Consider the following 25,389-nt stretch of genomic DNA (forward strand, 5'->3'; position numbering starts at 1 on the left):
TGATGTAAGGTATTATTATAGTTGGATAATATCTTGGTGTCAGCAAAACGTTCAGGCCGGTTCCGATTCCACTGCGATTACACTGACTTCAGTGATCTATCACCTCTTGAAGAACCCAGACTCAATGAAAGCTTTGCTTGCCGAATTGGATAATGCCAACCTTCCGTCGCCAGTTCCATGGGATATTGCACATAAGCTCCCCTACCTTGATTCTTGCATCAAGGAAGCGTTGAGGATGACTCCGGCGATAGGAATCCCCTTGGAACGTGTTGCTCCGGAGGAAGGTATAGAGTTATGTGGCAAGCACTTTGAACATGGAACAGTGCTTGGAGTGAACGCTTGGGTTGCACATAGGAATGAAGAGGTGTATGGGTCAGACGCTGCTTCCTGGCAGCCGGGACGCTGGATTGAAGCAAGCCAAGATAAGAGAAAAGAAATGGACCGAGCACTGTTTGCGGTTAGTTCTTCAGCGGCTCAGTTTCTACATCACACGTGGAGAATATACTGATATCGGGTTTATTAGTTTGGAGGGGGGTCAAGAGTCTGTCTTGGAAAAAACATCTCGTATCTGGAGATGTATAAGGTCATCCCTGAACTGCTTGTAAGATTCAAGGTATGTCACTTTGGCGTTACGGTTGGCTTATCTGTCAGGGGTAGACTAACTGTTTGACTCCTACCCAGTTTGATCTCACAAACCCACAAAAGGAATGGTCATTGAAAAATGGATTCTTTACCTACACAAAGGGTGTTGAAGTCACAATTGAAAGAAGGGAGAAGCCTGAGAAACAATAAACAAGCACTGACTTCAACTTCGCGGCATTGTTGAAAATAGAACCACAAAACGGAGGCTTTTGAGAGAGCGTCAACCAAAATGGGGTTTCAAGAAAGGGTTTGGGATAGGATTGCATAAAAGTGCTCATTATGGCATAATGTACTGTAGACTGTAGGGTATAAAAGAGCTATCGTAACCATGGCACATAACAGAGAACCCCACATTCGGGCAACCTTCTAGTTGCTTCAGCAAGTCTTCTTTTAACTCACACTATCAGTAGAGCCAGATAGGCTGAATTGGGTCAAAATGCATCAGTCCACTAACACCAAACCCAAAATCCCAGATTTCCTTTCACCTCGCTTCATGTTCACATGGTCCAAACAAAAAAATATATCCCATCGCTATATATAAGTGAAGCTCAACCTCGCCAGGAAGCCACAATGACCACATCTCGCACAAGGATTCTATAGTACAGAAAGGAGCGTAAAACCCCGAACCCAAATCAAACAACACCCACAGAGGGAAGAAAGAGACGGTATAAATGAAAGACAGATCTAACAATCAGAGAGGCCCAGTCTTCCGATGAATACGCCGCACATGATCTTTCATATTATCGACGCGACTGAACACACGACCACAGCCGTGCCACTCGCACATAATGCCGGGATTATGTTTTGCCTCGTGGCGAGCACGGTCTTTTTTCGAAGAGAACCCCCCATGCATAGCCTGTGGACATCCCTCGTGGCGACAGAAGAGATGCTTGCGGTGGCGGTTATAGTGCTTGCGCAGGTCGCAGCCACGACGGAAGATAGCCTGCGATGAGCAGCCTGGGTGGGCGCACTGCCAGGCGCCTTCGCCGATGGGGATGCCGTAGCGGGTGAGGTCGCTGGATGATGACGGAGAAGAATGGCGGGTCCGTGAGGAGGACCGTCCTGGCGGGGAGCCGTCTAAGTCTGAGGTAAAGGTTGGTGTTGGGGAGGTGCTGAGGAGGGATGTGGAGTCCCCGGAGACAGGGTTGCTGGTTGGAGCGTTGGGGAACATGGCTGTTGACGTTGGTGGAGAGAGGAAAGTGTCTGGCGTAGAGAGGTTGGGTGATGGCATAGCGGGAGGCCCTGGGAAGGCCGCGGGTAGTGGCATCCAGGACTCGGGGGCAGTACTGATGTTGTCTGGGACGGCGGAAGCGGTGTTCATAGGGAGTTCGGAGGAGTAATGCAGCGGGCTGAGGGCTGGGAAGAATCTGCCAGCGGACTCGGGCTCCAGACCCAGGCCTTCGAGGGATGAGGAAGTATACCCGTGGACGTCGGTAAAAGCAGAATGCAGAGGCGGTTGGGCCGAGTGTCCCGGCATAAGATAGTCTTGCATGAAGGGCGAGGTGGTGCCGGATCTGCCGACAGTGGAGGGTGGGGGAGTAGCCCGAAGATATAGCTCCGCGGCTGAGGAAGCATTGGACCAGGCATAGACCGAGCCCATGGTGTCACTGATGCAGGAGTCCCGCCGGTGTGGGACATAGTTTTCAGGCGACAGGTAGTGTGGGTGCGACTCCGGCGCGTACTCTAGTGAATGTACGCCGGGCGAATGAGCCCTCGAGGCGCTGACAGGGACCTCCATCATGCTTACGGGGGGAAGGGATTTCGGGTCCTCGGAGCATCCCATGCGGTCATGAACGTCATAGCAACTGCCTTGCCCCGAGGTTTGCCAATTGAGGTCGCTGTCCATGTTGGCGAGTGATTCGTTGTAGTAGCCCTTGCCGGCGTATGAGGTGCTGGCGGTGCTGTCGGAGTCCAACAGGTCGGGAAACAGCGCACGCATTTCAGCGCGAGGGTGAGGGTGAAGGTGAAGGTGGTGGTGGTAATTGTTGTTGTGGTAAGGGTAGTTATGGTTGGGCGTTGGCCAGAGCAAAGAGGAGCTTACGCTTTACGCCAGAGGATGGGATGGAGAAGGACGAAGAAGAGGGCCCCAGGGTTTGGGAGCAGCGGGCAGCATATATTAATAAGGTTGTCGGAAGTCGTGCGGCGATGTGGCTGGCTCTCCAAAACAAAAAAAAAAACATGCTGACGGGCACATCTATATGTAATGCACAGGGCAGTGCTGAAAAAGCCTAATCCAGGCGTTCCACCAGCGCTGTGGGAAAACGTGGTTCGATCTGCACGCCGATGGACAGGAGATTAGAGTCAGGAAAGACATCTAGTTCTCGCCGACGGTCAGCTGCTCAGCCTCCGCGGGCGTGACGAGACAGCCATTTGAGAATGGCAGAGTGGATTCCCCACCATTCCAAATGCGCGGTAGTGGAAGGGGCATCCTGTTTCTGCGTTGGTCCGCGCTGATGGGCGGCGATCGACAGCGCCAAGTTGGGCTCAATTGTGCAATCCTGCACGGACATTGGCCGCGTCGAGTAGGGCTGATTCCAAGGGTCCCCAAGCTGGGGGCAGCCGCAACCAGGGGACATCATTTGTGATCTGACTCGGCGCACTAGTGATAGGCTACCGCTACGAGGGTACGAGCATTGGTTTGAAGCAATTGCGTGCAGATCCGTGGATGGCAGCTCCAGCCTTACAGTCGGTCTGTCGTGGCACGGTCGGGACTGTCTCCGTACCCCGTGCGTCGACCCGGAGTTTTCACCCACCTATGTCCGAGTGGGGACCAGCGTAGGGCCCTCCCGGTCTCTGGCCGCAGTCTGTTTTGGGATGGGTCTGGGAAGGGTCTCGATGTTGGCGAATTCCGTGGGTTGGGCCTCTCGAGGCTCACTTACCCCCCCTGCACCAGGAGCGTCGGCGGCGGAGAATTGAATCATGGACCGCAAAGGTTACTGTATCATGCGACGACGTGGTATTGGATCATTATCGACTGGTCGTCCAGCACGATGCGACGATCCTACCTGCACCGGGCAATGCTAAGATTAGTTAGGGTTTGCAGGGCCAGCATTACTCGAGCGCAAATTCCGCCCTACATCGACACCGACGGTTTGGCCGGATATCTGGCCCCACCTGTCATCGGTGACTGGCTGTCTCGTCAAACTCCCATGCTTAGCGCCCCCATGGGCCACTCACGGGTGCTGGGGATGTGGGGTGCGATCGGTGTGGTGCGGCCGCAAGCGGTGTCGTCGTTATACATCATTCGTACCTACGGTCTCCTAGAAGGGTAATAATAGCAGCTCATAGCCGGGCTCACTCTGAGAAATCATGATTCGGGTAGGTCCTGATGCCGATCATAACGGGCACTCGTGCGGCCCAATCAGATGGATCCTGGCACCGAATCGTTTGCCCGTTTAGGCATAGACCGTGCCCCCTTCGTCGCAGCCGGCCCCCAGGTTCGGGTGAGCCACTCGAGTCTGCCTTTCCTCTTATCGTCGGCCAGATGTCCGCCCCCAAATGACTTGTCTCAGGATTTCTGAAGAAAGAGCTAAAACCCGCAACAACATCGCGGATCTCCAGTGTTTGATCTACAGATCCAAATTTAAACTAAAGCTCGCGTGGTTCGGGGAGCCTCGCCAGGCTCATCAGACAGCAACGGCCTTTGTTCGTCCCGATGTTGGTCCCCATCCTTGGTGTCCTTCGGTGCATCTCGGTATAACAAGTAGTGCTGCACAATAAAAACCGTGTCTGAGACAATGGTGATGTTGCCTAGCAGGAACTTGACCGGGTTGCCCGTGACGCCGCTCCAGTCGCTCTGGAGACTCGAATCGAGGATGAGTTGCACTAGCGAGAGAACGCCCCCGCTCAAGTCGAGAAGAATGGGGACGATGCTCCAGCCCACGGTCGACTGGCGCTTGTAATTCACCCAGGCTTGGGGCACATATTTCACCACCGTGATGAGAACTTTGACATACGAAAAAGCATAAATCTGACAAATGCCCCCCCTTGTTAGCGAGGGACTGTCCGCCCAATCCGGTTGACATGACTGGGGATATACTTACCACGTCAATCCACGCCCAGGACGCTGGATCAAGACCGCCGTCCGGGCTGCGCGCCACCACCATCCAAACAACGACCAGGGGCGCCATCACCGAGCCCCAGAACAGTCCCAACATAGTTTTGCTGATTCGTTGCGTGCGGAATACGCGCAACCCCCAAATGCTGGGCCAAAATTGCGAATAGACGATCGCACTCAATACCACCGCATGCACGGCAAATGCCAAATCATTGAAGCGGACGGTCGGCTCGCCGGAGTTGGGGAAACGTGCTGCATATTGCCGGCGAATGACAGGAGAGTACAGGAAAGCGGACGTGTAGATCGCATAGCATGAAAAGCCTAAGAAGTTGATAGTCGGGAAGTCGATGGCCAACCCGGATGTCGAACCGCGCTGGTAATTATAGATGGGCTGGGGGTAGAACGAGGCAGACCAACATAGCATGCTTCCGTCCAGTTAGTCGGTCAGTGGCGTAACAAGGCAGGATCAACCACGTACTAGATCCATCCCAAGAGGCTGCCGGAAAGCATGACTGGTCAGCTCACGTCCCAGATGAGAATGGGATCAGGAAGGGCCACACACCGAGAGAGAGCCTTGACAAAGATCGCTAGTTGAGGATCCATTGTACGTCATCCCTCTGGGAATTCTTTCCCATGACAAAGAAAGACGAAGGAAAGCGAAGACATATCATCATTGTAGGATGATTGACACGGCCAGGTGGGAGGTGGGAGAAGGCGGTGACATTCTGCCGGCAGGATAGTCGGTGTGTGGGGCGGGTTGTCCCGGTGATGCGCTGTTCCGCTCATTTGTTGTTTGTGTTCCCTGATGTTCTTCACGTTCCGGCCGAGTTTACAACTGCATCCTCGTTGATCCGAGTTCCTCCCATTCTGCTCCGTGTCCTTTTTAGCCACGATATACGACAATCCACAGCACCCATTCTTTATCATTCAGTGCTTTCGATAGGCCCTCATTGTTCACGCATCTGTCACCAAATTCCTCGCCAATCGGATATTTCTCTTGTGTCGCATGGTGCATTCTTCGGATCGGGAGATCTCAATAGATCTCCTTCGATAGGTCGCCCATTCCAGAGTTTCGAGATCGCACGCTGGATCGGAATTCCACAATAATGGGGTCACAATCGGGGCTCACAGCCCCAGGAAGCAGCACATATGCCTCGAATACTCTCCATGTCGGAGATGGCACCTGGGATTCTCAGCGCGATACCTTCCTGCTGCCAAATTTGATGGGAGTAAACTTTGAGACGATGCGCTACAATGGTAAGTGTTTGTGTACAGGTTTTTGTACTGGTTTAACTCTTGTTTTTTCTAGGCATGGGCAATCGTTTTAAAGAAATGGCCGGATACCACACCATAATTATCGCCCACGGTGTCATTGCAACCATTGTTTTCCTGGGCATTGTCCCGACCTCAACTCTCATCATTCGATACTACTCTCGGTGGAATCCGTTTTGGGCCTTCAAGCTTCATGCGTGGTGCCAAGTCCTTACTTTACTCTTGACAACGGTCGTGTTTGTGCTTGGGTGGTTCGCGGTCGGTCCGGAGAGAAGTCTGACCAACCCCCATCATGGGATCGGTCTGGCTATCTATGTCATGGTGATCTTCCAAGTCCTGTGGGGCTGGTATGTGCACAAAGTTGAGAGCAAAAGAAGAAGTCGTCATGTTCCATTGAAGCTAGTGGTAAGTTATACCTTTTTGAGCGATAAACCCGCGAAAAACTAACATACTCATTCCAGTTCCATCGGTGGCTCGGCCGGGGGCTCACCATCTTGGGCATTGTCCAAATCCCATTAGGGCTCACGCTCTACGGCTCTCCAAAGTTCTTATTTATTCTCTTCGCTCTAGCGGCTTTTGCACTTTTAGTGATCTACTTCATCCTCTCATATCGTTACGACACTGAAGGATATCCCATGGAAAGCGAGCATGGCAGTCGTTACACTGGACCTGCGGTTGCTGAAGAACGCCATCACAGCCGATGGGGAGAAGCACTAGCCGGTGGTGCTCTGGGAGCAGGTCTGGCGGCTCTTTTCCGAAAGCGCCGAACGTCGGGTCAAGCTTATGAGGACTCTCGCACGTCGTACTCGGACGAAAAGTACTCCGATGAAGTCTCCAATCGCGGAGGTGGATGGGGAAAGAGACTTCTTGAGATAGGTGCACTCGCCGGTGCTGGTCTTATGGCAAAAGGATGGTGGGATCGAAGAAAAAAACGAGAGGAGGATGCCGAGGCTGGCGAATACAGACCTGCCCACACACGAACCGACAGTTACACGGAAGACTCTCTCAGCAGGCTGGAAGACGGACGACCGGAGCCGAGTCATCAAACACCCCTTAATCGCCCTCCGAGCCGCCCACCAAGCCGGCCTCAGAGTCCTGGCTCGTCTTACTACTACAACAGCACCTACTTCACCGAGCCAGAAGGGGGTGGACACGGCCATGGAATCCGAGATGCTATACTCGGCGTTGGAGCATTTGCCACCGTGAAAAGGCTGTTTGGGCGCCGCAAAGATGACGAAGAGAAACGTCGGCTGGAAGACATCCGCCGCCGAGAAGAGGAAGACGAAAGGCTGCAGCGAGCAAACAGCAAACGGCGACAACAGTATGCTACAGGTGCAGCAGGTGCCGCGGGTGCCGCAGGTGCAGGGTTCTACCCGCAGCGAAGGCATACCAGTGCATACAGTGAAAGCGACCTGACTTCGACTGATATGACTCCGCGGCCACCTCGACAGCCGTCGCAAGGAGAGTCTCTTCTCAGCGCCGAACCCGTCGGAGCCGGTCATCCTGTGCCCTCAGATATCCCTCCTATCCCACCAGCACACCAACAACTGTCGGGTGATCTAAGACCCTCACGACCTCATTCTCATGACGGAAGAGACTTTGCAGCTGGGGCCACAGCTGGGGCAGCTGCCGCTGCGGCATCCAGCTACCGTCCGAGCAGCGGTAGCCGGCATCGAGACGATCACATCGAGTCTCCGCCAGTGTCCGTAAAAGTCAAGATGCACAACGACGGCCGACATGTGACTCTTCGTCGTCTGACCGAAGAAGAAGCAGCCGCAAGTCGCGAGGCACGACGCCGAGAGCGAAATAGCTCTCGCCGACGCACCGGCAGCGCGAGCTCTCTGTCAGGTGACGAAGGCAGCAACGACCGCTGGCGCCGCGTGGAAGCATTGGAGCGACAACAAGCAGAGCAGATGCAGCGCGAGCAAGAAGCTGCTGCCGCGGCTGCAGCAGGGTCAGGAGGAGGACCATCTGTTGCTCCGTCTTCCTACGCCCAACAGTCTCAGATGAGCAATATGCCTCCGCCACCTCCGGTACCACACCCAGCGCCCTCAAGCATGCCTTATGGAGCCGGCAGCGTCACCTCACCGGGGACGTGGACGGGGACCGACGCCAGCGGATCCTACGCAAACAACCGGCGCCGGCGCCGTGCAGAACGAGCTCGCGTACGCCAGGATCGACAACAGTCCCACGGTGTGGAGTTTACCTGATTAATGCATGCACGCGTTTGTCCGAACCTGGACACTTCCACGACCTGTACAAAATGATTTGTTTTCCTCTTCTCTTTCAAGCTTCCTGTCAATATGAATATCCCATTCGGTTCGGTTCGGTTCTCTGAGTGTGTTTTGCGAGTACAACGGGAAATGGGTTCATTCGCTAGGTCTCTTTTTTCCTTCTTTTCTTCTATTATGCCAGCGTGCGAGGATTTAAAACCATGTCTGTTTTGTACTGGATGTCTCTCAATATACCAGGTCTTGATCTTCTTTTTCGATTTGCTGCAGCAAGATGGAGGGCATTCCCACAGACTGCCTCAAATCTACATTCTTGAACTTCTACTTCCTACATTCTCTCGTTGGCTCCCTGGGTCGATGACAGTGCCGCATGTAGCCAATTTCGATAACGGGTGTGTAGCTACAGATAATGGCCAACATTTGGCTGACAGCGGCTGATATGGAGGCTGTTCAAATGTATATATAGTCTCAGAAAACTTCTCTTCATTGCAGGCTAGCCCATACAGAACAGCTAATAGGTATATCATAATCAATCCTCGGCTCAAGAACACAAGACTCAGAAGAGGATAGACTCGTGGAGGAAAGGTAACAGTTGGAGAGCCTGACTCGGAGAAAATAATACAAACCCCGACTTGAAAGCATCCACTTCCGTCCGATAACGTAAAGGCCGATAAGAATACAAGTCTTCCCCTAAAGGCGATGGTCCCAACGCAGATGGAAGTCGAGAGCTACTCCAAACTTGGACAACAAGGGGATAGCGAACGAAACGAGGAGAGACAGGACAGATCCGACGAGCCGAAGGGCGGAAATCCCGAGAGATGAGCAGGCCAGAGAACGTGCAATAGAAAAGACAGCAATGGTGAGACGAAGGACCAGCGCCGGTAGAATGAGATTAACTTGCAGAACCAGGTCATTTGGGACTGAATAGACAGCAGTTTGCGTCTGCTCCTCATTTCGTCGGGCCATCGTGCTCATGCCCCACTGGAACACATACAAATACACTCGGACGTTTCGAGAAAATGGTTGATCCGGACGTTGAATCTTGTTCAAAGAAAAAGAGAGGGCGAAAAGGTCACTTTGCTTCGAGGAACGATTTCCTTGATCCGAAGACGTCGGCTGGTCAACGGCATTCACATCTACTTCTTCCAAAACATTGTCTCCACGCTCATCGTCGTTGGTTTGAGGGCGTGTCTGGTCAACTCTGCGGAAGGGGAAATTGGACAGAGACGAGAAATGGATGTCGGGCCGCTTGTTTGGACGACTTGCCGAGAGTTTGGTCGGACTGCGATACGGAGAAGCTCGAGCATGACAGCGAGAACCTCTCCACTTCTCATACTGCTTCTTTTGGCGGTGCGAGGCAACGTAATCCTGCGGGCGTTCCACTGACGGGACAGGACGACTCATAGACCGAAGAGGACGCGGGGGTTCAGGAGAGAAATGAACATATCGCACCGGCGAGAAGTCCAGTTCCTTCGGTTGGTAGACGTTCACTGGTTTCTGCTCGCCCACCGGTGACGTAAGAGGACTCTGTTCATCTGTCGAGAAGCGCAACTTTTTTGAGGGCTTAAGCCATCCATCAGCATGTGTGTCGTGGGAATTCTCAATCGCCGCTCCCAGCCAGTTCAGGGCGAATTCCCGTTGGGGTGCAGGGCTTGTGGGCAAGTTCTCCGTGTCGTAAGGCTCATACGGGATACTGTCCCGTTCACTGGGCGAGGCCGGGGTGTTTTGCGGGTTCATCGGTTCAGCCAGGCCATCCAGACCATGGTACCTGTCGAGCGTGACATCCAGCTCGAGATTGGGGAACCAAGCCTTCAGTTCATGGGGTGTTACTTCGCAAGAGCCATCAACATGCGAGGTTGCTTCGCGAGACTCGTCGGCATCGACGGCAGACTCCTCGCTCGAGAGGTCCTGGGTGAGCTTGTCTCCTTGATTGTCTGCAAGACACTGTCTCTCTGGAGTCTCTTCGAATGCGATGACTGATGAGAACGACGGGGAAAGTGAGCCCCTCACTGGGTAGTCGGTCATTGTCAGCACGCGGGTATCCACGACGCCCAGAGGATCCGATTTGATCGAACGAGAAGGGACGGGCATGATGGGGTGAAGAAGGGAAAGAAAGAAAGAGAGGAAGAAACGGAGCGAGGAAAGTCCCGTTGCGAGGGACGAGGAAGGAGCGATGCGCACAGATACAACAGAACATGACAAAAGAGAATTGCTATGATTCTACATCAGGAGAGTGCGCGAGGTGGTTATGTACATCAACAAATCTATTTGAGGTGGGCCTGCAGAGTCTCCAGCACCTGTTCGCGATCAAGTCAGTCAAACGGTCTCAATAGTGGTCGGATAAGGGATCTCTACCTCCAGCTCAATCTTAGCCTCAGCAATATCCTGCTCGCTGCCGCTACCGCCAGCAATGCGCTGGGCCTCGGCGATCTGGGCGCGCACAGCCTGTATTCGAGTCAGCGTGTTCCATGGCGCCGTACCGAATCCCCACCCCAAAAAGAACCTACCTCGCTGCTGAACTCCTCAAGAGCAAAGCCCTCGGGGGCGTTAATGCTCAGCTGAGAGTCGGGCTGGACGACGGCAAAGCCACCGGACACTGAAAATCGACAAGTCAACGTTTTTGTTCAACAACGATGCGGTCAAGGACATACGGAAGTACTGCTTGGTGGCGCCACCCTCTTCGATGATCTCCACGAGACCGGGCTTGAGTTGCTCGATGGAGGGAACGTGGTTGGCAAGGACACCCATCTCACCGGAGGCGGCGGGGAGGTTGACCTGGGTACTGTGATCGCGAATCTGTCAGTATCTGCGGCGGGCCGATCGGGCGCAACAGGGGGGTTGGCACATACACGCCAGTCGAGCGGTAGATGCTCTGATGGAGACGAAGAGTTAGTCCTGGGGCTATAGAGGGCAGGGGTCATGGGAGCTGATCAACGCACCTGGTGAGGCAGAGTCAGGGACAGCTTGATCTTGTCGGCGACAGCCTCGGCGTAGCCACGACGCTGGATGGGAGCGCCGAACATGGAGGGACGGGCCCTCAGGGCAGAGCGAGCGAAGCGAACGGAGCTCATGGTGCAATGGATGGGGGTGGTGGTGAGAAGGCAGGCGGAAGGATCCCTCTTGACTGGAGATGCAAAGGTCGAAGTCGGGCGGCCGGTTGTTCCCTAGCGCATCACGTGATGGCAGTCCGAGGACTATGCCATACCGTCGGAGAGGTAGAGAAGGGCATGGGAATGACGAAAAATATAAGACCAGTTATCTCACACCGAATTGGCTATTTCAAAATACTGCGACTGTCTGTAACAGTGTCTTTCTTGCGAAGATGAGAGACCAGCCCGGAAGTGAAGAGACAGACTTCGCAGCAAATTACCATAAGAGAGGGAATTATCTCCTGTCTATGTACGCCTAGGAATTAGGTCACCCTGCAAATATCTCTTTAGATAATAACACCCTCTTTGATATTACTAGCAGACCGGCACTCATTCATATTGTCAGTCCTGGCACGATACTGGACGGTCACGTGGTGTCACATGACCCGGGCTCGCTTATCTCCCACACAGACAAGCCCTAGTTGGATCCGGGACCGCCTGGACGGACTGACCTTGACTGTCTCTTTCAACCTTCCCGTTCACCTCAACCAACCACATCCGTCAAGATGGCCAGTACGTGAAGTCCTGCCCCGTCACAGCCCTCAGTCACTAATCTTCTTGCGCTACAGAGTCCAAGAACGCCTCGCAGCACCACAACAGCCAGAAGGCTCACCGTAACGGGTGCGTACCCTCCCCAAGATGCGATTTCCCTGTCCCTGCACCGCCCTTTTTGCGACGAGAAAGATTTCAACAGGAAGCTGTGCTTGTCGTCACTGGTTCGGGGGTGTCTTTGTTTTCCCCAGCGCTACAGTGAAACATCCGCCCGGACCATCGACCGACACATCCTGAGCATTGCAGCGCCGCTTGAACCCTGAAAATCGGACACTGACACCTCGTCCTCAAACAGTATCAAGAAGCCCAAGACCAACCGTTACCCCTCCCTGAAGGGTGTCGACCCCAAGTTCCGTCGCAACCACCGTCACGCTCTGCACGGCACCATGAAGGCGCTGGTACGTTGACAATTGCCATCGACACGCACCCCTCGACAAACCCGAATACTAATCCATTGAACAGAAGGAGCGCAAGGAGGGCAAGCGGGAGATCGCATAAATGTGGAGAAATGCAAAATGTGGAAGGACTCGGTGAACATAACGTTGCGATGAAAACCCGGACAACCGTGGTCCGCCGTGTTCGAAGAGGTCTGGTTATTCCGTTGCGCGACGTGTCCGGGGTTGTGTGAGATACAGAAATCAACAGGCTTCAAATTCGATTTTTAACGCTCGGCGGTGCCAACTGCTAAACAAGTTTCTCGATCTGGATATCCCCAGCATGGGGCAAACTCCCCATTACTTCCCTTCTTTTTCCCCCGGCATATGTGTGTACAGCTGCGCACCTCTCCTCATGTGCGATAGCTGAAGGATTTTCTACGTGCCAAGAGCGTCTTCCAGGCCGTCCTCCATCTACCAATCGCCGGTTTGTGCTCCTTCAAGCGAACAGGTGCACGGTTGGACGGCCACATCCCATCTCCGTAAGCAGTAGTCTTGACAGAAGTTTCTCTCGGAAATTATCGATCTAGATCTGGTTTTCTATTCTACATCTATACAATCTCAATTTTGCTATCATGTACCCATCATTTGAACCCGTAGGGTACATTCAAACTATACCTTCCAAATCACCAACCGTTTATCGAATCCCCCACTGATGACCCATTCCTCTTGAGCCGGGTCCTCGCCATCATGAGCCACAGCTACATAGCCCGCCCAGACCGTGCGCACTTTACAACCAGGCTCATGGCCGTCCTTGAGGACAGCAACCACCTTCCCAGTCTTGGCCTCAATGCCGCGCACCACGCCGTCATCTCCGTTGACCCAAACACCCGACCCGTCAGGCCGCCACGCTACCTGTGGTGTCGAGTACGCCGTCTGCGGCGCGAAGGTATTGGCCTGCACGAGGATGGCGGCGTCCTCGCGGTTCTGCAGCGCCAGCGCCGCGAATGCCTGAGAGGCCTGCGTCAGGGAAGCCTCGGAATTGCCCTCTGTGCCAGATGTCTTCGTTGACGGGAACAATAGCCGCACGATAATGACCTTGAGATGCGGGAGCGTCGACGTAGCTACTGCCAGTAGACCCGGATCGTGTGGACTTAGTGCCATGTATGCAGGGGAGAAGGCTACCCATGCATTGGAATGGGGTGCCAGATTCTGCTGTCCGAGCAGCTTGCACTCTGGGACCGGTGGTTGGGTGTCATTCTCGGACTCGGTGACTCCTTGTGGTATGGATTCCACTTCGTAGTAATAAAGATAGGTCGAGTCCCTTCGTGAAACAAGCAGGAGCAGCTCGTCGGTGTCGATGTGGCGTACAAAGAGCAAAGATTCTGGGTTCGTGACTAGCTTGATGCGTGCAACAGGATTCCCCATCACAAGTGCTGAACTGTCGGCTCCGTCTAGGATGCTGAGACAGTACAGGTAGACCATCGCATCCCAACCAGCTGTGGCAACCCAGAGCTTTCGGGGAGAAGTACTGGAGCCGTGATGGTCTTCGTGAGCGACCACCTTGACGGCGTATTTCGTGTGGTCCCTTCTGGTATCCAGGGTGTCGCAGCCATGCTGGAGGAGTACTTGGCCAGACATGTTGGTCATCAATATATATCGACCTTGCAGGACGGACACATATGATAGCACGGGCGAGTCAGATATCCCGGAGAACGAGACGATGGGGTCATTGCCGATGGCAGTGTCGAGCAGATGAACTTTTCTATCTGCGCCAGTGGACACAATGTAACCGCCTTCTGACTCCGCGACATCTCCGTTCTCGGAAGGTTTCTGCCAGCGTTCGACTGATGCAGCAAGTAGATTCGCTGATGTCGGTGTCTGCACAATGTTTGGTTTTGAGGGTGCTGCGATAACTTAGCTGGTGTCGAAAGGCAGATATCAGACAACATTATCTCACCTGGCACACTCCAAAGACCCTTCTCTGAACCATCTGCGCCATATCGCTCAAAATTCACGCTCTGGTCGAAGGTTTTCTTCTCCTCGAGCAGGCCTTGAATGGTCCAGTTGTTGGTGTCATCGCCGGAGCTCTGCCCCACATCCGGAGCAAGACTGGCCTCGCGGATGAACGCACCGAGAGTCTCGGCATAGTTGTTCGTTCGCAGGAATCGGGCCACCAAGGCACTGACTAGGGCATCGACCGATGTGGAGGGAGCCATGGTCGCCGATGCACGCCTACAGGGTGGGGAGGATGAAGAAGGCGGGAGAAGATATGCGGCGGCGTATCAGTATTCACTATCAGAGCTATTATTGACAATCACCACCACCCACTATTCTCAACTCGGATTATACGTATGTTTCATTGCATCATAAGGCAGTTCTATCCACTAAATTCTGAATCTCAAAACACCCGTCCCTTGGCAAACGCCGGATATCATCGATCATGCTGATGAAAACACTCTATCGAACGCAAATGCATCGCCTCCGGTTCAAGAACTCGGTGGCTTCAGCTAAACATGTCCTCCGCTCGCCGCCGCTGTCCTCCACGTCCTTGCAGCGTATTTGAAAACAATTCCTTGCCAGAGTTGTCACCGTACTTGGACGGAAACAGCTCCCGAACTGAGGATCCCTTTCCTTTAACGGACATGCCTTTTGCAGCCCCTCGGATGGCCCAGCCCTGATCCTCCGAAGTAAGCCCACGCATGGCAGCACCTTGGTCTTCACCACGGTCTGGGAAGAGCTCAACATTTCTATTCCGCTGCGCTTTATCGGAGGCCCCGTCAGTAAGCGGGACAGAGATCCTTCGGCCAAGCAGATCGGCAGTCTCGTCTGCAGCATCAAACGCGTCCGACCGTCGATGGTTACTGGCTTTGCTATTCTGGGTCTGAATGTAGCTGGAGGCCGGCTTATTGGGGAAGAGCTCTCTTGTGCCCGAGTTGCCACCTTTGGTCGGAAAGAGCTCTCGGCCTTCGTTGCGACGGCCGAGTCGCGGCGACCGCTCACGAACCCGTCTGCTGTGGCCGGCGCGATCAACCCTGTCATTGTCCTCCAACGTGTCGCGACCCGGCGATGCGCTGCGATTGCGAAGGCGCCCGAAATTTTGATCCTCATCTTCGGGGAAAAGATCTCTCGGGCCACGGCCTCTCCGGCCCCGTATATTGCGTTCCGAGTCCGAATAGCTGCCACCATGATCGTCGTACATGTCGACGTTGAACCGGTCCTCCTCATCACGGTCTCGGCGTCGTCGCAGCTCGCGGTCATCGAACCGACGCCGCCGGTAGTCACCTTCGCCCGAGTCGCCGCCACCATGTTGTCTTCGTTCGTCTAGTTCCCGACGTAGGCGCTCTCGGGGATCGTGCTCCGGGTGCATAAGATAGAATCGACTAGCTTCATGGGCACGAGCCCGCTTCCGGTCGGTCTTGACCGCTGAGCGCACCTGGAGGACCGAGTCTGGGTGGGTTGACAGGAGCTTGGCCGAGCGTAGGCGCAGAGGCGGCAAGGCAGACGCGTCCCCTTCCTCACCGGCTTGCGTCAGGGCAGCGAGTGCTTGGAGGCCGATCTCGGTGGAGGAGTAGATAATGTTTGCGGATGTATCGTCAATCCATTCAATGCGCGACGGCTGCTCCTGCTCAAAGTGGCTGCTGGCGAATTGCTTGATGTTGTCGGTTGTCATGTCGTCCACGCCCCGGACGTGGACCTTTTCGTACAGCGCATCTGCTTCGGCTGTGAGCGGATCCACCATGCCCTCCTCGTGCCCCATATCCTAGAAAGTCCTCGTGTTAGGAAGCAAGGATTCACAAGCATGTCATGGCAATGTGACGACTCACCATCGCGATGGGCTGAGGCTCAGGCTCGGGGGCAAGGCCCAGGTCCAGGTCCATGTCAATATCCATTGATGCGTCAGAAGTCGCAAAGGTGGTATGCGCCCGAGGGTTGTGTAATTGCCTCCGTTTTGGTGAGGCCAGACCGAGAGCAAGAAGAGAGGTGAGTGAATTTCGCGGACGAAAAGCAAAGCGTGAAGGCGAAGCTGATGGGCTGGCCTGATCGGGTTAGCGTCCGTGTGGGGGATGATTATGTCATGGGACGTTTGACACCTGGTTTGTGAGGTGTCAATATTCAGGGCTATTTACTGACACTGAGATCATGTTGTTCAACTCCCAAGAAAATAAGCTGCTGGAAGAGTACGGCCGCTATCGACGAGATCCCAAAGATCTAAATTGTATTGCCCTGGAGATTGAAGCGCAAGAGCTGCGTCCGGTCCTAGGTGGATACCACAACCTCACGATGCAGCCCGAGTCATTCAATACCAAGCAAAAGAAAGACCTACAGTATCAACAGCCCTATCTGAATGTAAAAGGTTCTGAACTCGAGCTGGTGCATCGCAATGTCCAAGCGAGTGTACCTTTTGCCGTTTCTACGTGTGGCTATGGGCTTCTATGGATTAACCTCGTTATTGGGCGGGCGATGCTGAAAACCGACGTCATAAAATTTGAGACATATTCCACGAAATCGATGGATTACTCCGTTATGGCCTGTGATACACCCGCGGAGATCGAGGAAGCGTATGCGAGCGTGACAGGCTATGTGCCATGATGCCCGAGTATGGCCCTGGGTTCAGGCAATGTAAGCTCCACTATTGGAATCAGGATCAGCTGCTCAATGTCGCTCGAGAGTATCGGCGCTGCCAAGTACCTGTGGATCTAGTTGTTATCGACTTCTTCCTGTGGAAACATTGAGGCGAATGGAGATTTGATGTAGAGTCTTGACTGGATCCTGGTGAGTGGGCTTTGCTGCTGGCAAGTCATCTAGCTTACCTGGGTTCAGACGCCATGATCAAAGAACTCGAGGAACTTGAAGTGGAGCTCATAGTTTCCGTCTGGCCAGCCGTCGAGAACACCTTCGAGAGCTAACCCGAGATTCTGGAGGGAGGTCTGCTCATCCGGCATGGCCGCGGTATGCGAATTGCTATGCCTTGCGACGGCGACATCACACAATTTGACGCAACTAATGCCAGGACAGGTAATTCAGCGTGGAGCAAGGCAAAGAAAAACTATTACGAGAAAGGCATCCGGGTGTTCTGGCTGGACAAGGCGGAGTCCGAATACTCTATCTATGTTTTGATATCTTCCGCTATCACGTCGGCAGCAACTTCCAGCTCGGCAACATTTTCCCCAATAAATACGCTTTGTGGCTCCCATGAATCGAGGGCCAAATGAATATTGTAAAACTTCTACGGTACGCTTGGACAGGCAGCCAGGAATACGGGGCGTTGTTTTGAGCGGTGGCATCACATCTTCCTGGATTCGTTTCCGAAGCAGTTCGCTGCAGGCTTAAACATGGGACCCTCTGAAATTCTCTGGTGGACAACAGTTATTGGTGGTCTCCATGGCAGTAACCCCGATGATCAAGTGTTCCAAGAGTTGTTCACGCGGTAGTTCCAGTAACAGTTCCTCCAGGAACCCGCCACGCATCCGATCAATCAATCATCCAGTCTCCACCTGATTGAAACAGAAAAGACCAAAGCAACTGCCCAACTGAAACAGCTCTTAACATTCCACCCCACGGGATATGTCTGACCACTCCCCTCCTAGCACAATCGGGATGGACTAATGGAGAAATACGAGTCTGATAGTCTCCAGTGGGCACTACTGTTTCGTCATTGATTAAGCATGGAACCACTAAATCTGAAGATTGCCACTATATCAGTACCCCCTCATACTATACAATGATCTCATTTACTTTGGCTAGGAAGTTGTTTCCCTATACGGTATGTGGATTCAAACCCTACCCTCCTTCCCAAGGATCTTCTGTATTGCATACCGTACCAGACAAAAAGATATGTGAGCAGCCGCAGGACTTGAGACACATCCTTGCCAGACTCAATTACCATCAGAGCCAGTCCGTTTCTTTGCAAGTACCCTTTTCACGCGGACCACATGGTTTCTTCTCCGTGGCTCTGGTCATGGGTCGAGCTGCGGATGGCCACATTTCCCCCTTTCAAATATGATGCATCTCAGCCGAAGCACCATCACCCTCGCACAAGAACTGTACGGAATTGAAAACTATACCTTTACAGTGGAAAACTGTACGACGTACGCGATACCATACAAATATGCCGGACAGTACTGTCCTGTCCGGCATCTTGTCCAACCCTCCATTCCCATAAACGGGGTACACCTGCCTTGCATCTCGCCCCTCGCCACACGCGCTCCCTTGCAGAAACGCCCTCGTTTCTGTTTCAGCTGGTTTGGTAACAGCCACGAGAATTGTGTCGCTGTCTGTGAGTTTGGGGGCTTCTACCTAGTGAGAACAGTAGGAGAGAGTGACGTCGGGTGTAGGCTGATCGGGCGATGCATCGTTTTCGTTTGTCTGGGGGTGGTGGCAAATCCACAACTAGAACATGCTACGCTACTGTTAATCGATCAAAAGTTAAAGTGAAGATGGGGCTTGAATTCGAGGGATTAGTAGTATTGTTGTCATGCTTTCAGATATATATCTCTACACAAATTTGCTAAACATACACACAAAAAGTGCCAACGCATATAGGAACAGCTCAATAAAATGAACGATTGGATGAACACAAACAAACGATACAAATTCCACAGAGTATCTACCGAGGTAGAGTAGACTTCGTCGCCTCGATTCATTCGTTCCAGGGCAAGAAATACACGTGACTCGCGATATCGCCAAGTCGCCAACTAGACTACAGAAATTAGTCAGTCGTCGACCCCAGACCAGGGGCCGGACGAGTCAGACACCAACTCTATAAGTAAGCCTCGCAGCCATAAACCCGAATCGGGAAGAGCGGCCCAGCAACACGACGATGAACGACACCAGGATCACTGGCTGCAAACTCAAAGCTGGCAAGAGTTTCTCCCCCTCCACTACAATCTCGCTCTCGCCCCCCTGAATTGAGGCTCGGATATCGACCTCGAATACCGTTGCTACCCACGCTACGGTAAGACCGCCCGCAAGGATCGAAATCCCAGGTTCCGTACTCCGTACTATTCTTCGCTATGGGGGGCCTCGGCCGTGCACTTCAATCCGCGTCGTCTCTCAACGGCACTGAAACGGCGCCCTGATCCAGATGGGGCCAGGTTCCACTCCCATGCTTTACATGTTTTCTCTTTTTGTAGCCGTGCAGGTGTAAGAGAGAGAGAGCCTTTCGCCACCCTTTCTTTACCCCTCCTTAAAAGTACTGTACATACCGGTAGATACCATAGTATTTCCTGGCGGGCTAGATCGCCAGCCACCTTTCCAATAGAAGCCGGGAACCGTAAACAGGGCTAGGGATAGGGCTTGACGGCGCACTCACCCGAACCATACAGAGGAAGCCATGGCCGTCCCAGCAGAGCGCAACAACCCTGCTGGTGGCTCATGGTCCGGTTTTTCACTGGAAGGCCGGAAAGAGGGTTCGCCGATTGAGTTTCGACTGGGGAGATTGGGTTGAAGCAGCGATGCCAAGGTGAAAGCAAACCACGCCGAGTATGTGTGTGGAGTGTACCTGGGTGGGGAGGAACGGTTTTTTTTTTCTTTTCTTTTCTTTTCTTTATTTTTTGGCTCGCCTCCTTGCCTTTTTTTTCCCTTATCGGGTAAACCTTGTTTCGTGGGAACGGAACAAACTCGGTCGGCATGTACATAGCATTTCCTAGGTACTGTAAGCGAGAGCGTTCGTGGACTTTTGACAGCCGCGCGGGCCAGGCATTGAACCGCATAACGGGGAACGGCAACGACGGCGGGGCAGCCTCTTATTTTGAGGGATAATGATTGACTTCGATGAGACAACCGAAACCAGGGACATTTTCATGCTTCTTCTGGTCCATCATCGTAGTGCCTACGATGACCATAACTAGGAGCACCCAGTTCTTGGCGAGTGGAGCCTTGACCGTTGCCCCTGTTGGGAGGTGTTCGTCCGGGCAAACCCACGTGTGACAGGCCGTCGGGCTCTATAATAATCTAGTCCCCGATGAACCCCGAGAGTACGTCATGGGCAAGGAGGCTGGCCCGCTGCAGGGATCTGGTCTGGGCTTGTTTGCACTCAACGGCGGGTGGTCCCAACGGCTGGGTTAAGGTTTCAAAGACACCTGTCTGATTTGATTATTTTTCATTTGTTCGTTTTCGTTCCCATTAGTGTATAACCACAATATGGAACACGCCCGGTGTACCAGGGGAGCGTAGGGACTCGGTACTCCGGTCCTATAGTGCTATTGTATGAATCCGCTGCCGTTCCATGGGTCGCGCACAACAAACTGCCTAACCAAGACCATCCACGTGATCGGGCCCGACAGTCAGGAAACAGTCGGGCCATCCGTATTACCGTACCTACCGCCAGAGAGGACTCTATTGTATTATAATGGTGGAGATGGTCGTGGTAGAGCCCCTAATATGTGGTCATCGACGCTCTGTTTACTATTGTTTTGTTCCTGAACCGCCACCGACAATCGAACTGGCCAGATCGCGGAGAATAATGACGGCCTCCTGTACGTACGTATACATGATCGGCGGAGACCCCTGCAGACTGACCAGGATAAATCTCAAATACTGCTGGTGCCCCTGATTGGCGGGCCCGGCAGGCCCAAGTGACAGGTCACTTCTCGGGAACACCCTAGTCGATGTTGCATCCGAGAGGGCGGTTCCTCAATCCTTTCCAGTATGGCCAACGGTCGTACCCAGGAGAATGGGCGCGATCGGGAACAATGTGAACATGGTGTCGTGTCGACACAGTTCTTCCAATAATCCCCACGAAAGAGGGGGTCCACGGCACGGACAACAGACCTGACAGCTGGGCTCCCCACTCACGTCAATAGTGTTCAATTTGCAACGGGTGTCACTACCAACAACATAGGCGACGAGACAGTATGGAATAGATTGAAGGGTGGAGCTCCAGATGTGAACCGCAGCCTATCCTTGCCCGAACCAGCAGTCCCCGGGGGGCCCCCCAGAATGACAAATACCTAGAGATCGGAGGTTCGTCACAGAATAATGAATAAGAAATACATTCTTAGTACATACACACTACTGTACAAAGAAGGTGTGGCTCAACGGCTGGAACATACACTGCTGTCACTCGCAGGGGTGGATCATCGAGATCGGCTTGCAGCGAAGCAGAAACAATGACAGGTTGGCAGGTGGCCCCTGCACTTCTAAGCGAGCTGTCCCTGCAGCAGAAGAGAAATCAAACGAACGAACGGTCCAAGGATGAAAGTTGCATGATGGCCTCTCGCAATGGCAGTTTGTGCGACGCTCGTCGATCGGGGTCGCCAATCCATAGTGTGCGATAGTATGCCTTCGGCGATGCTCGGGGACTCGATTCCTACTGGAGTCGCCATGCAATAATTAAAAGGAAACAATATGCACTGCGCCAGCAGAAGAATTTGTCAACCATGATCCGAGACTCCACCATCTCGCAGTGGAGCCCCTAGAAAGCATGGATCAGCTCGAGGCATGTCCGATCGGCCAATGGTGGGCGCCAGATCAAAGATCCGGTTCGATCGCGTCGAGAGGTGTTGTGCATGGCTGGCTGAAGGCTGGGGAAATCTCAATCTCTAACCGCGGCTGGTCGCTTGTCACTTAACGGGAGCCAGATGGACCACCCCTGGCCGTTTCTGTGCCGTCCCTTTTTCTCTCCCCCCCCCCTTTTTTTTTTTTGAACTATTGCTTCTTTATTTTTGGTCCGGGGTGGAGCTGGGACGGACGGACTGGACCAAAGTGACAGGTGCCTCACGAAGATCGAATTAATGTTTCACCTCTCTTTGTCTCTATCTGAGTTCCACACGATTGGGTCGGGATTCTTTGTTTCAAGATGTCAACGGCGATGAAGTAATCCGAGTCGGAAAACCCAGCAGAAGAATCCCAATCGGGCCTTGCGACGGAGGAGTGGGGCATGATTTGGAATTCTAGCAACGGGGCTCCATGTCGATCCCTCCGATCCTTACTGGATGGTCTGTGGTTCTCAGCCCGAATGCTCGGGTAGAGTGCAGATCGCCGGAGTATTTTGATTCCCTGTCAAGGTCTGGCGATAGTGCTGCAGGACAATAACCGGCCGCTAGTGCTGCCGCAGTTGCATACGAGGTCGGATCCCCACGATCTGAGGATAATACAATAGTGCGACAGGGGGGGGGGGGGTTCTGTTACTGGATGGTATTTCTGAATGGACTGGAATGGACGGGGTGTATACAGGAATCCCCAGGAGACGGACGAGTAGGCAAACAGGGAGATGACATGGGTCCCTGGAGGAGGCAGTCGTCGAGAAGCGCCCTTCCTCAGGCCATGAGGAGGAAACAGAGGTATACAGGAGTAGGTATACGGGGGACAGTAATACTGGAAACGGTGGGCCGTACAGTATTACCAGTCAGGGTAATACCAGCTGTCAGCTCCGAGATCTTGGATCGTGATCTTCTTTTCATCGTGTGTGCGGGTGGAGCAGCCTTAGTGTGGTCAGTCCATTTTTGCTGGACCAATCCCCCTGGGTAGACTTAGATATAATGGTTGTCGCTCTCTGACACACACACTCCTTTCCAACTTCAACCTCACTTCAACCTCACTCCAACACCACACCTAACCCTAACTCTCTCCCTCTCTCTATACCTCTTGAGAGCCTGAACTACAAACACCTACACCCACCACACAATACTATGACTCCCTCTCATCGTCGTGGACCCTGGGTCCCCGAGGAAGACCAGTTGCTCCTCCAACTAGTCCGCGAGCAAGGCCCCAACAACTGGGTGCGCATCTCGCAACATATGCACTACCGCTCGCCCAAACAATGTCGCGAACGCTTCCACCAGAATCTCAAGCCCTCGCTCAATCGCGAGCCCATCTCCGCCGACGAGGGGCTGATGATCGAGCGCATGGTCACGGAAATGGGCAAGCGCTGGGCGGAAATCGCCCGTCGCCTGGGCAATCGCAGCGACAACGCGGTCAAGAACTGGTGGAATGGCAGCATGAACCGCAAGCGCCGTGGCGTGAGCACTCCGTCCGCCTCGCGCACCTACAACGGCCGTGTCGAGGCCCCCTACGCCCGCCCCTCCGTTCACAGCCCGTCTCGCTCGCGGTATCCCGTTCGACCATGGACGGAGGGGGCCAACCCTGACCACCGCCTGCACTCGCGGAGAGAGTCCATTTCGATGGTGCCCCGCCAACTCTCGCCCATCTACACACTCCCCTCCATCAACCGCCCGATTGAAACCCCCTTGACTTCTCCCGCCTTCTCAGAAGTGTCGAATGCCACCTCGGTCGAGCCTCCATCCATGGTCTCCGACCACAACTCCGTCTGCTCTTCATCGCCCCGCACTGTGCCGTCTCCTCAACTTCTGCCTCTTCCAGAGCAGGTCCGGTCTCAGTACGGCGATGTTCGCCGCCCCGTCCAGGTTGTGGATGACTCCCCGCCCAGCTACTCCGGGCGATCGCTGGAGTCTCTGTCCGAAATCGCCTCCAAACGGAAGTGGGTGGAGTACCAACCCACTCTGACCTCATGGCACCAGCCCGTGGACTCGCAAAAACAGTGGCAATCCCAGGCCGAACCCGTCCGCGATACTCGCATGGGTGTCAACAACCTTTTGAATTAGGACGCCCGTTTTTGACGACTGTACGACTCTTCTTGTGATTCTCTGTGCCATATTATTCCCACCCTGTACATGTGCCGAAAGCATCCACACTCGCTCTTGTTTCATTTTGGGTTGATTTTTTTTGGTTTTTTTTCCTTTGTACTCCTAATGTGTATTACCACACGGTTTTCATTCGGGTTCGGATTTACAAAATTTGGTTTCTTTTTTTTTTCCCTTTGTTTTTTTTGGGCAGGCTGGGAGTGAACGACTCTAATTGGGATTGGTCGTCCGGCTTGGAGTTCATCATCTGGGGGGGAAGTTGGGCAAGGCCAAGAAGAAGGGCTACCCTTTTCCCCCCATTAACTATGGGATTTGACAATATTTTCTGGTTGCTGGCTTATAATACCCCTGCGCATTTTGGACTAGGAAAATCCATCTTTCTTTTTTTTTGATAACCCAAGTGGTACAACATTCCTACTAGTAAATGCGTGGCACATTTCTTACAGACAGTGGCGACCTGAAGCGTCAGCTCCACCAGACACGGCTCTCCGCGAGGAATGTCAAAACACGCCATGCCGCTCACGAGGAGGACGCAAGGGGTCTAGACACAAAAACCATGGCAGCCTCGGCGGCAACCAGGGCTCCACCCGATCGACCGATTTCTCGGACATGCTGTCTGTCCATCCTGTTTGGGGTAGACGATGGTACGATCACTTGACGAAGGCCCCACGCTAGAATCCACTGGATCTGGACGGCTGCAGCGGCGGCGATGCACGGTGACGAATTAAGGCCGAGCAGCGACAACGGAAGTTTAATCGACAGGTTCGTCCGCGGCTGCAGGCGATCAACGTTCTGGCACCGTCGCCAGTGGCCGACCAGGATGGCGGCGTGATTAGTGGCTCCTCAACAGCCAGTCGTCACCAGGGCCCCCGTAACCCGCGCCCACAGGGCCAATGATCCCCGCCCATCGGCACCGGGTGCGATGCATCGATCAGACAGGTCACAGGCGGATGGAATGAACGGCGGGTCCCACTGAGAGGGGCACGGACGGGCCTGCCATCGTGGTGTTCGTGCAAGGTTTTTGCATGCTTGCTTGCGCACGCCACCGGGTCTAGCATCCGTGGGCCCCGTCACAGGAGGAGGGAGGAGGAGGAGGGTCAGCCAGCGAAACTAGGGACATCCAGCATTTAGTAGAGTGGGTGTGTGGGATGGAGAAGGTGGTTGGTTTTCTCTCTGCTAATCCACAATACTCATTAATGGCGGTTGGCTAGACCGGTGATTGATGTGACTAGGGATCGAGGAAGCGCCCAACCAGCGCTAGATCCGGGCTGGCCTTGAGAACAACCTCAAACAGGCGCTCTTTGTTCCACTCTTCAGCGGCAGCTGAATGTTCAGCTGCCGTGGTGACTGCCAGGGGAAAGAACGGGACCATCAGCCAGCCATGGACGACGGCGTGGGACGTCTCCATCTATCACAGGTCCCCGCACCGAAGATCCATTCTTGGTGCCACATCAGCAGCCGGGCCGGAGCTATTGACGCTCAGGTTCGGTGGTTCGGCCGTTATGT

At 53.8% G+C, this 25,389-nt stretch overlaps 10 protein-coding genes across 10 annotated transcripts; 4 read left to right on the forward strand and 6 right to left on the reverse strand.

The window, feature by feature from the left end:
* Positions 1–1,333: 1,333 nt before the first annotated feature.
* Positions 1,334–2,581, reverse strand: PFLUO_LOCUS7151 (uncharacterized protein; the record flags this gene model as incomplete). The annotated part of the gene is made up of 1 exon (XM_073784763.1): positions 1,334–2,581. The coding sequence occupies one exon, from the start codon at positions 2,579–2,581 to the stop codon at positions 1,334–1,336; it is 1,248 nt and encodes a 415-aa protein (XP_073641186.1).
* A 1,644-nt stretch (positions 2,582–4,225) lies between these two features.
* Positions 4,226–5,123, reverse strand: PFLUO_LOCUS7152 (uncharacterized protein; the record flags this gene model as incomplete). The annotated part of the gene is made up of 2 exons (XM_073784764.1): positions 4,226–4,612; positions 4,686–5,123. 2 exons carry the CDS (start codon positions 5,121–5,123, stop codon positions 4,226–4,228), a joined length of 825 nt encoding a protein of 274 aa, XP_073641187.1.
* A 682-nt stretch (positions 5,124–5,805) lies between these two features.
* On the forward strand, positions 5,806–8,181 carry PFLUO_LOCUS7153 (uncharacterized protein; the record flags this gene model as incomplete). The annotated part of the gene is made up of 3 exons (XM_073784765.1): positions 5,806–5,956; positions 6,009–6,376; positions 6,433–8,181. The coding sequence occupies 3 exons, from the start codon at positions 5,806–5,808 to the stop codon at positions 8,179–8,181; spliced, it is 2,268 nt and encodes a 755-aa protein (XP_073641188.1).
* A 711-nt stretch (positions 8,182–8,892) lies between these two features.
* Positions 8,893–10,293, reverse strand: PFLUO_LOCUS7154 (uncharacterized protein; the record flags this gene model as incomplete). The annotated part of the gene is made up of 1 exon (XM_073784767.1): positions 8,893–10,293. The coding sequence occupies one exon, from the start codon at positions 10,291–10,293 to the stop codon at positions 8,893–8,895; it is 1,401 nt and encodes a 466-aa protein (XP_073641189.1).
* Positions 10,294–10,466: 173 nt separating this feature from the next.
* On the reverse strand, positions 10,467–11,273 carry PFLUO_LOCUS7155 (atp16; the record flags this gene model as incomplete). The annotated part of the gene is made up of 6 exons (XM_073784768.1): positions 10,467–10,499; positions 10,558–10,647; positions 10,710–10,798; positions 10,854–10,984; positions 11,052–11,074; positions 11,142–11,273. The coding sequence occupies 6 exons, from the start codon at positions 11,271–11,273 to the stop codon at positions 10,467–10,469; spliced, it is 498 nt and encodes a 165-aa protein (XP_073641190.1).
* Positions 11,274–11,857: 584 nt separating this feature from the next.
* On the forward strand, positions 11,858–12,401 carry PFLUO_LOCUS7156 (60S ribosomal protein L29; the record flags this gene model as incomplete). The annotated part of the gene is made up of 4 exons (XM_073784769.1): positions 11,858–11,864; positions 11,921–11,972; positions 12,199–12,301; positions 12,366–12,401. 4 exons carry the CDS (start codon positions 11,858–11,860, stop codon positions 12,399–12,401), a joined length of 198 nt encoding a protein of 65 aa, XP_073641191.1.
* Positions 12,402–12,949: 548 nt separating this feature from the next.
* Positions 12,950–14,496, reverse strand: PFLUO_LOCUS7157 (uncharacterized protein; the record flags this gene model as incomplete). Its single annotated transcript, XM_073784770.1, has 2 exons — positions 12,950–14,184; positions 14,238–14,496. 2 exons carry the CDS (start codon positions 14,494–14,496, stop codon positions 12,950–12,952), a joined length of 1,494 nt encoding a protein of 497 aa, XP_073641192.1.
* A 287-nt stretch (positions 14,497–14,783) lies between these two features.
* Positions 14,784–16,170, reverse strand: PFLUO_LOCUS7158 (uncharacterized protein; the record flags this gene model as incomplete). Its single annotated transcript, XM_073784771.1, has 2 exons — positions 14,784–16,040; positions 16,105–16,170. The coding sequence occupies 2 exons, from the start codon at positions 16,168–16,170 to the stop codon at positions 14,784–14,786; spliced, it is 1,323 nt and encodes a 440-aa protein (XP_073641193.1).
* A 250-nt stretch (positions 16,171–16,420) lies between these two features.
* On the forward strand, positions 16,421–16,870 carry PFLUO_LOCUS7159 (uncharacterized protein; the record flags this gene model as incomplete). Its single annotated transcript, XM_073784772.1, has 1 exon — positions 16,421–16,870. One exon carries the CDS (start codon positions 16,421–16,423, stop codon positions 16,868–16,870), a length of 450 nt encoding a protein of 149 aa, XP_073641194.1.
* A 6,041-nt stretch (positions 16,871–22,911) lies between these two features.
* On the forward strand, positions 22,912–23,844 carry PFLUO_LOCUS7160 (uncharacterized protein; the record flags this gene model as incomplete). The annotated part of the gene is made up of 1 exon (XM_073784773.1): positions 22,912–23,844. One exon carries the CDS (start codon positions 22,912–22,914, stop codon positions 23,842–23,844), a length of 933 nt encoding a protein of 310 aa, XP_073641195.1.
* Between the last annotated feature and the right edge of the window lie 1,545 nt (positions 23,845–25,389).

Source organism: Penicillium psychrofluorescens (genome assembly GCF_964197705.1).
Source record: "Penicillium psychrofluorescens genome assembly, chromosome: 4".
NCBI classification, from domain to species: Eukaryota; Fungi; Ascomycota; class Eurotiomycetes; order Eurotiales; family Aspergillaceae; genus Penicillium; species Penicillium psychrofluorescens.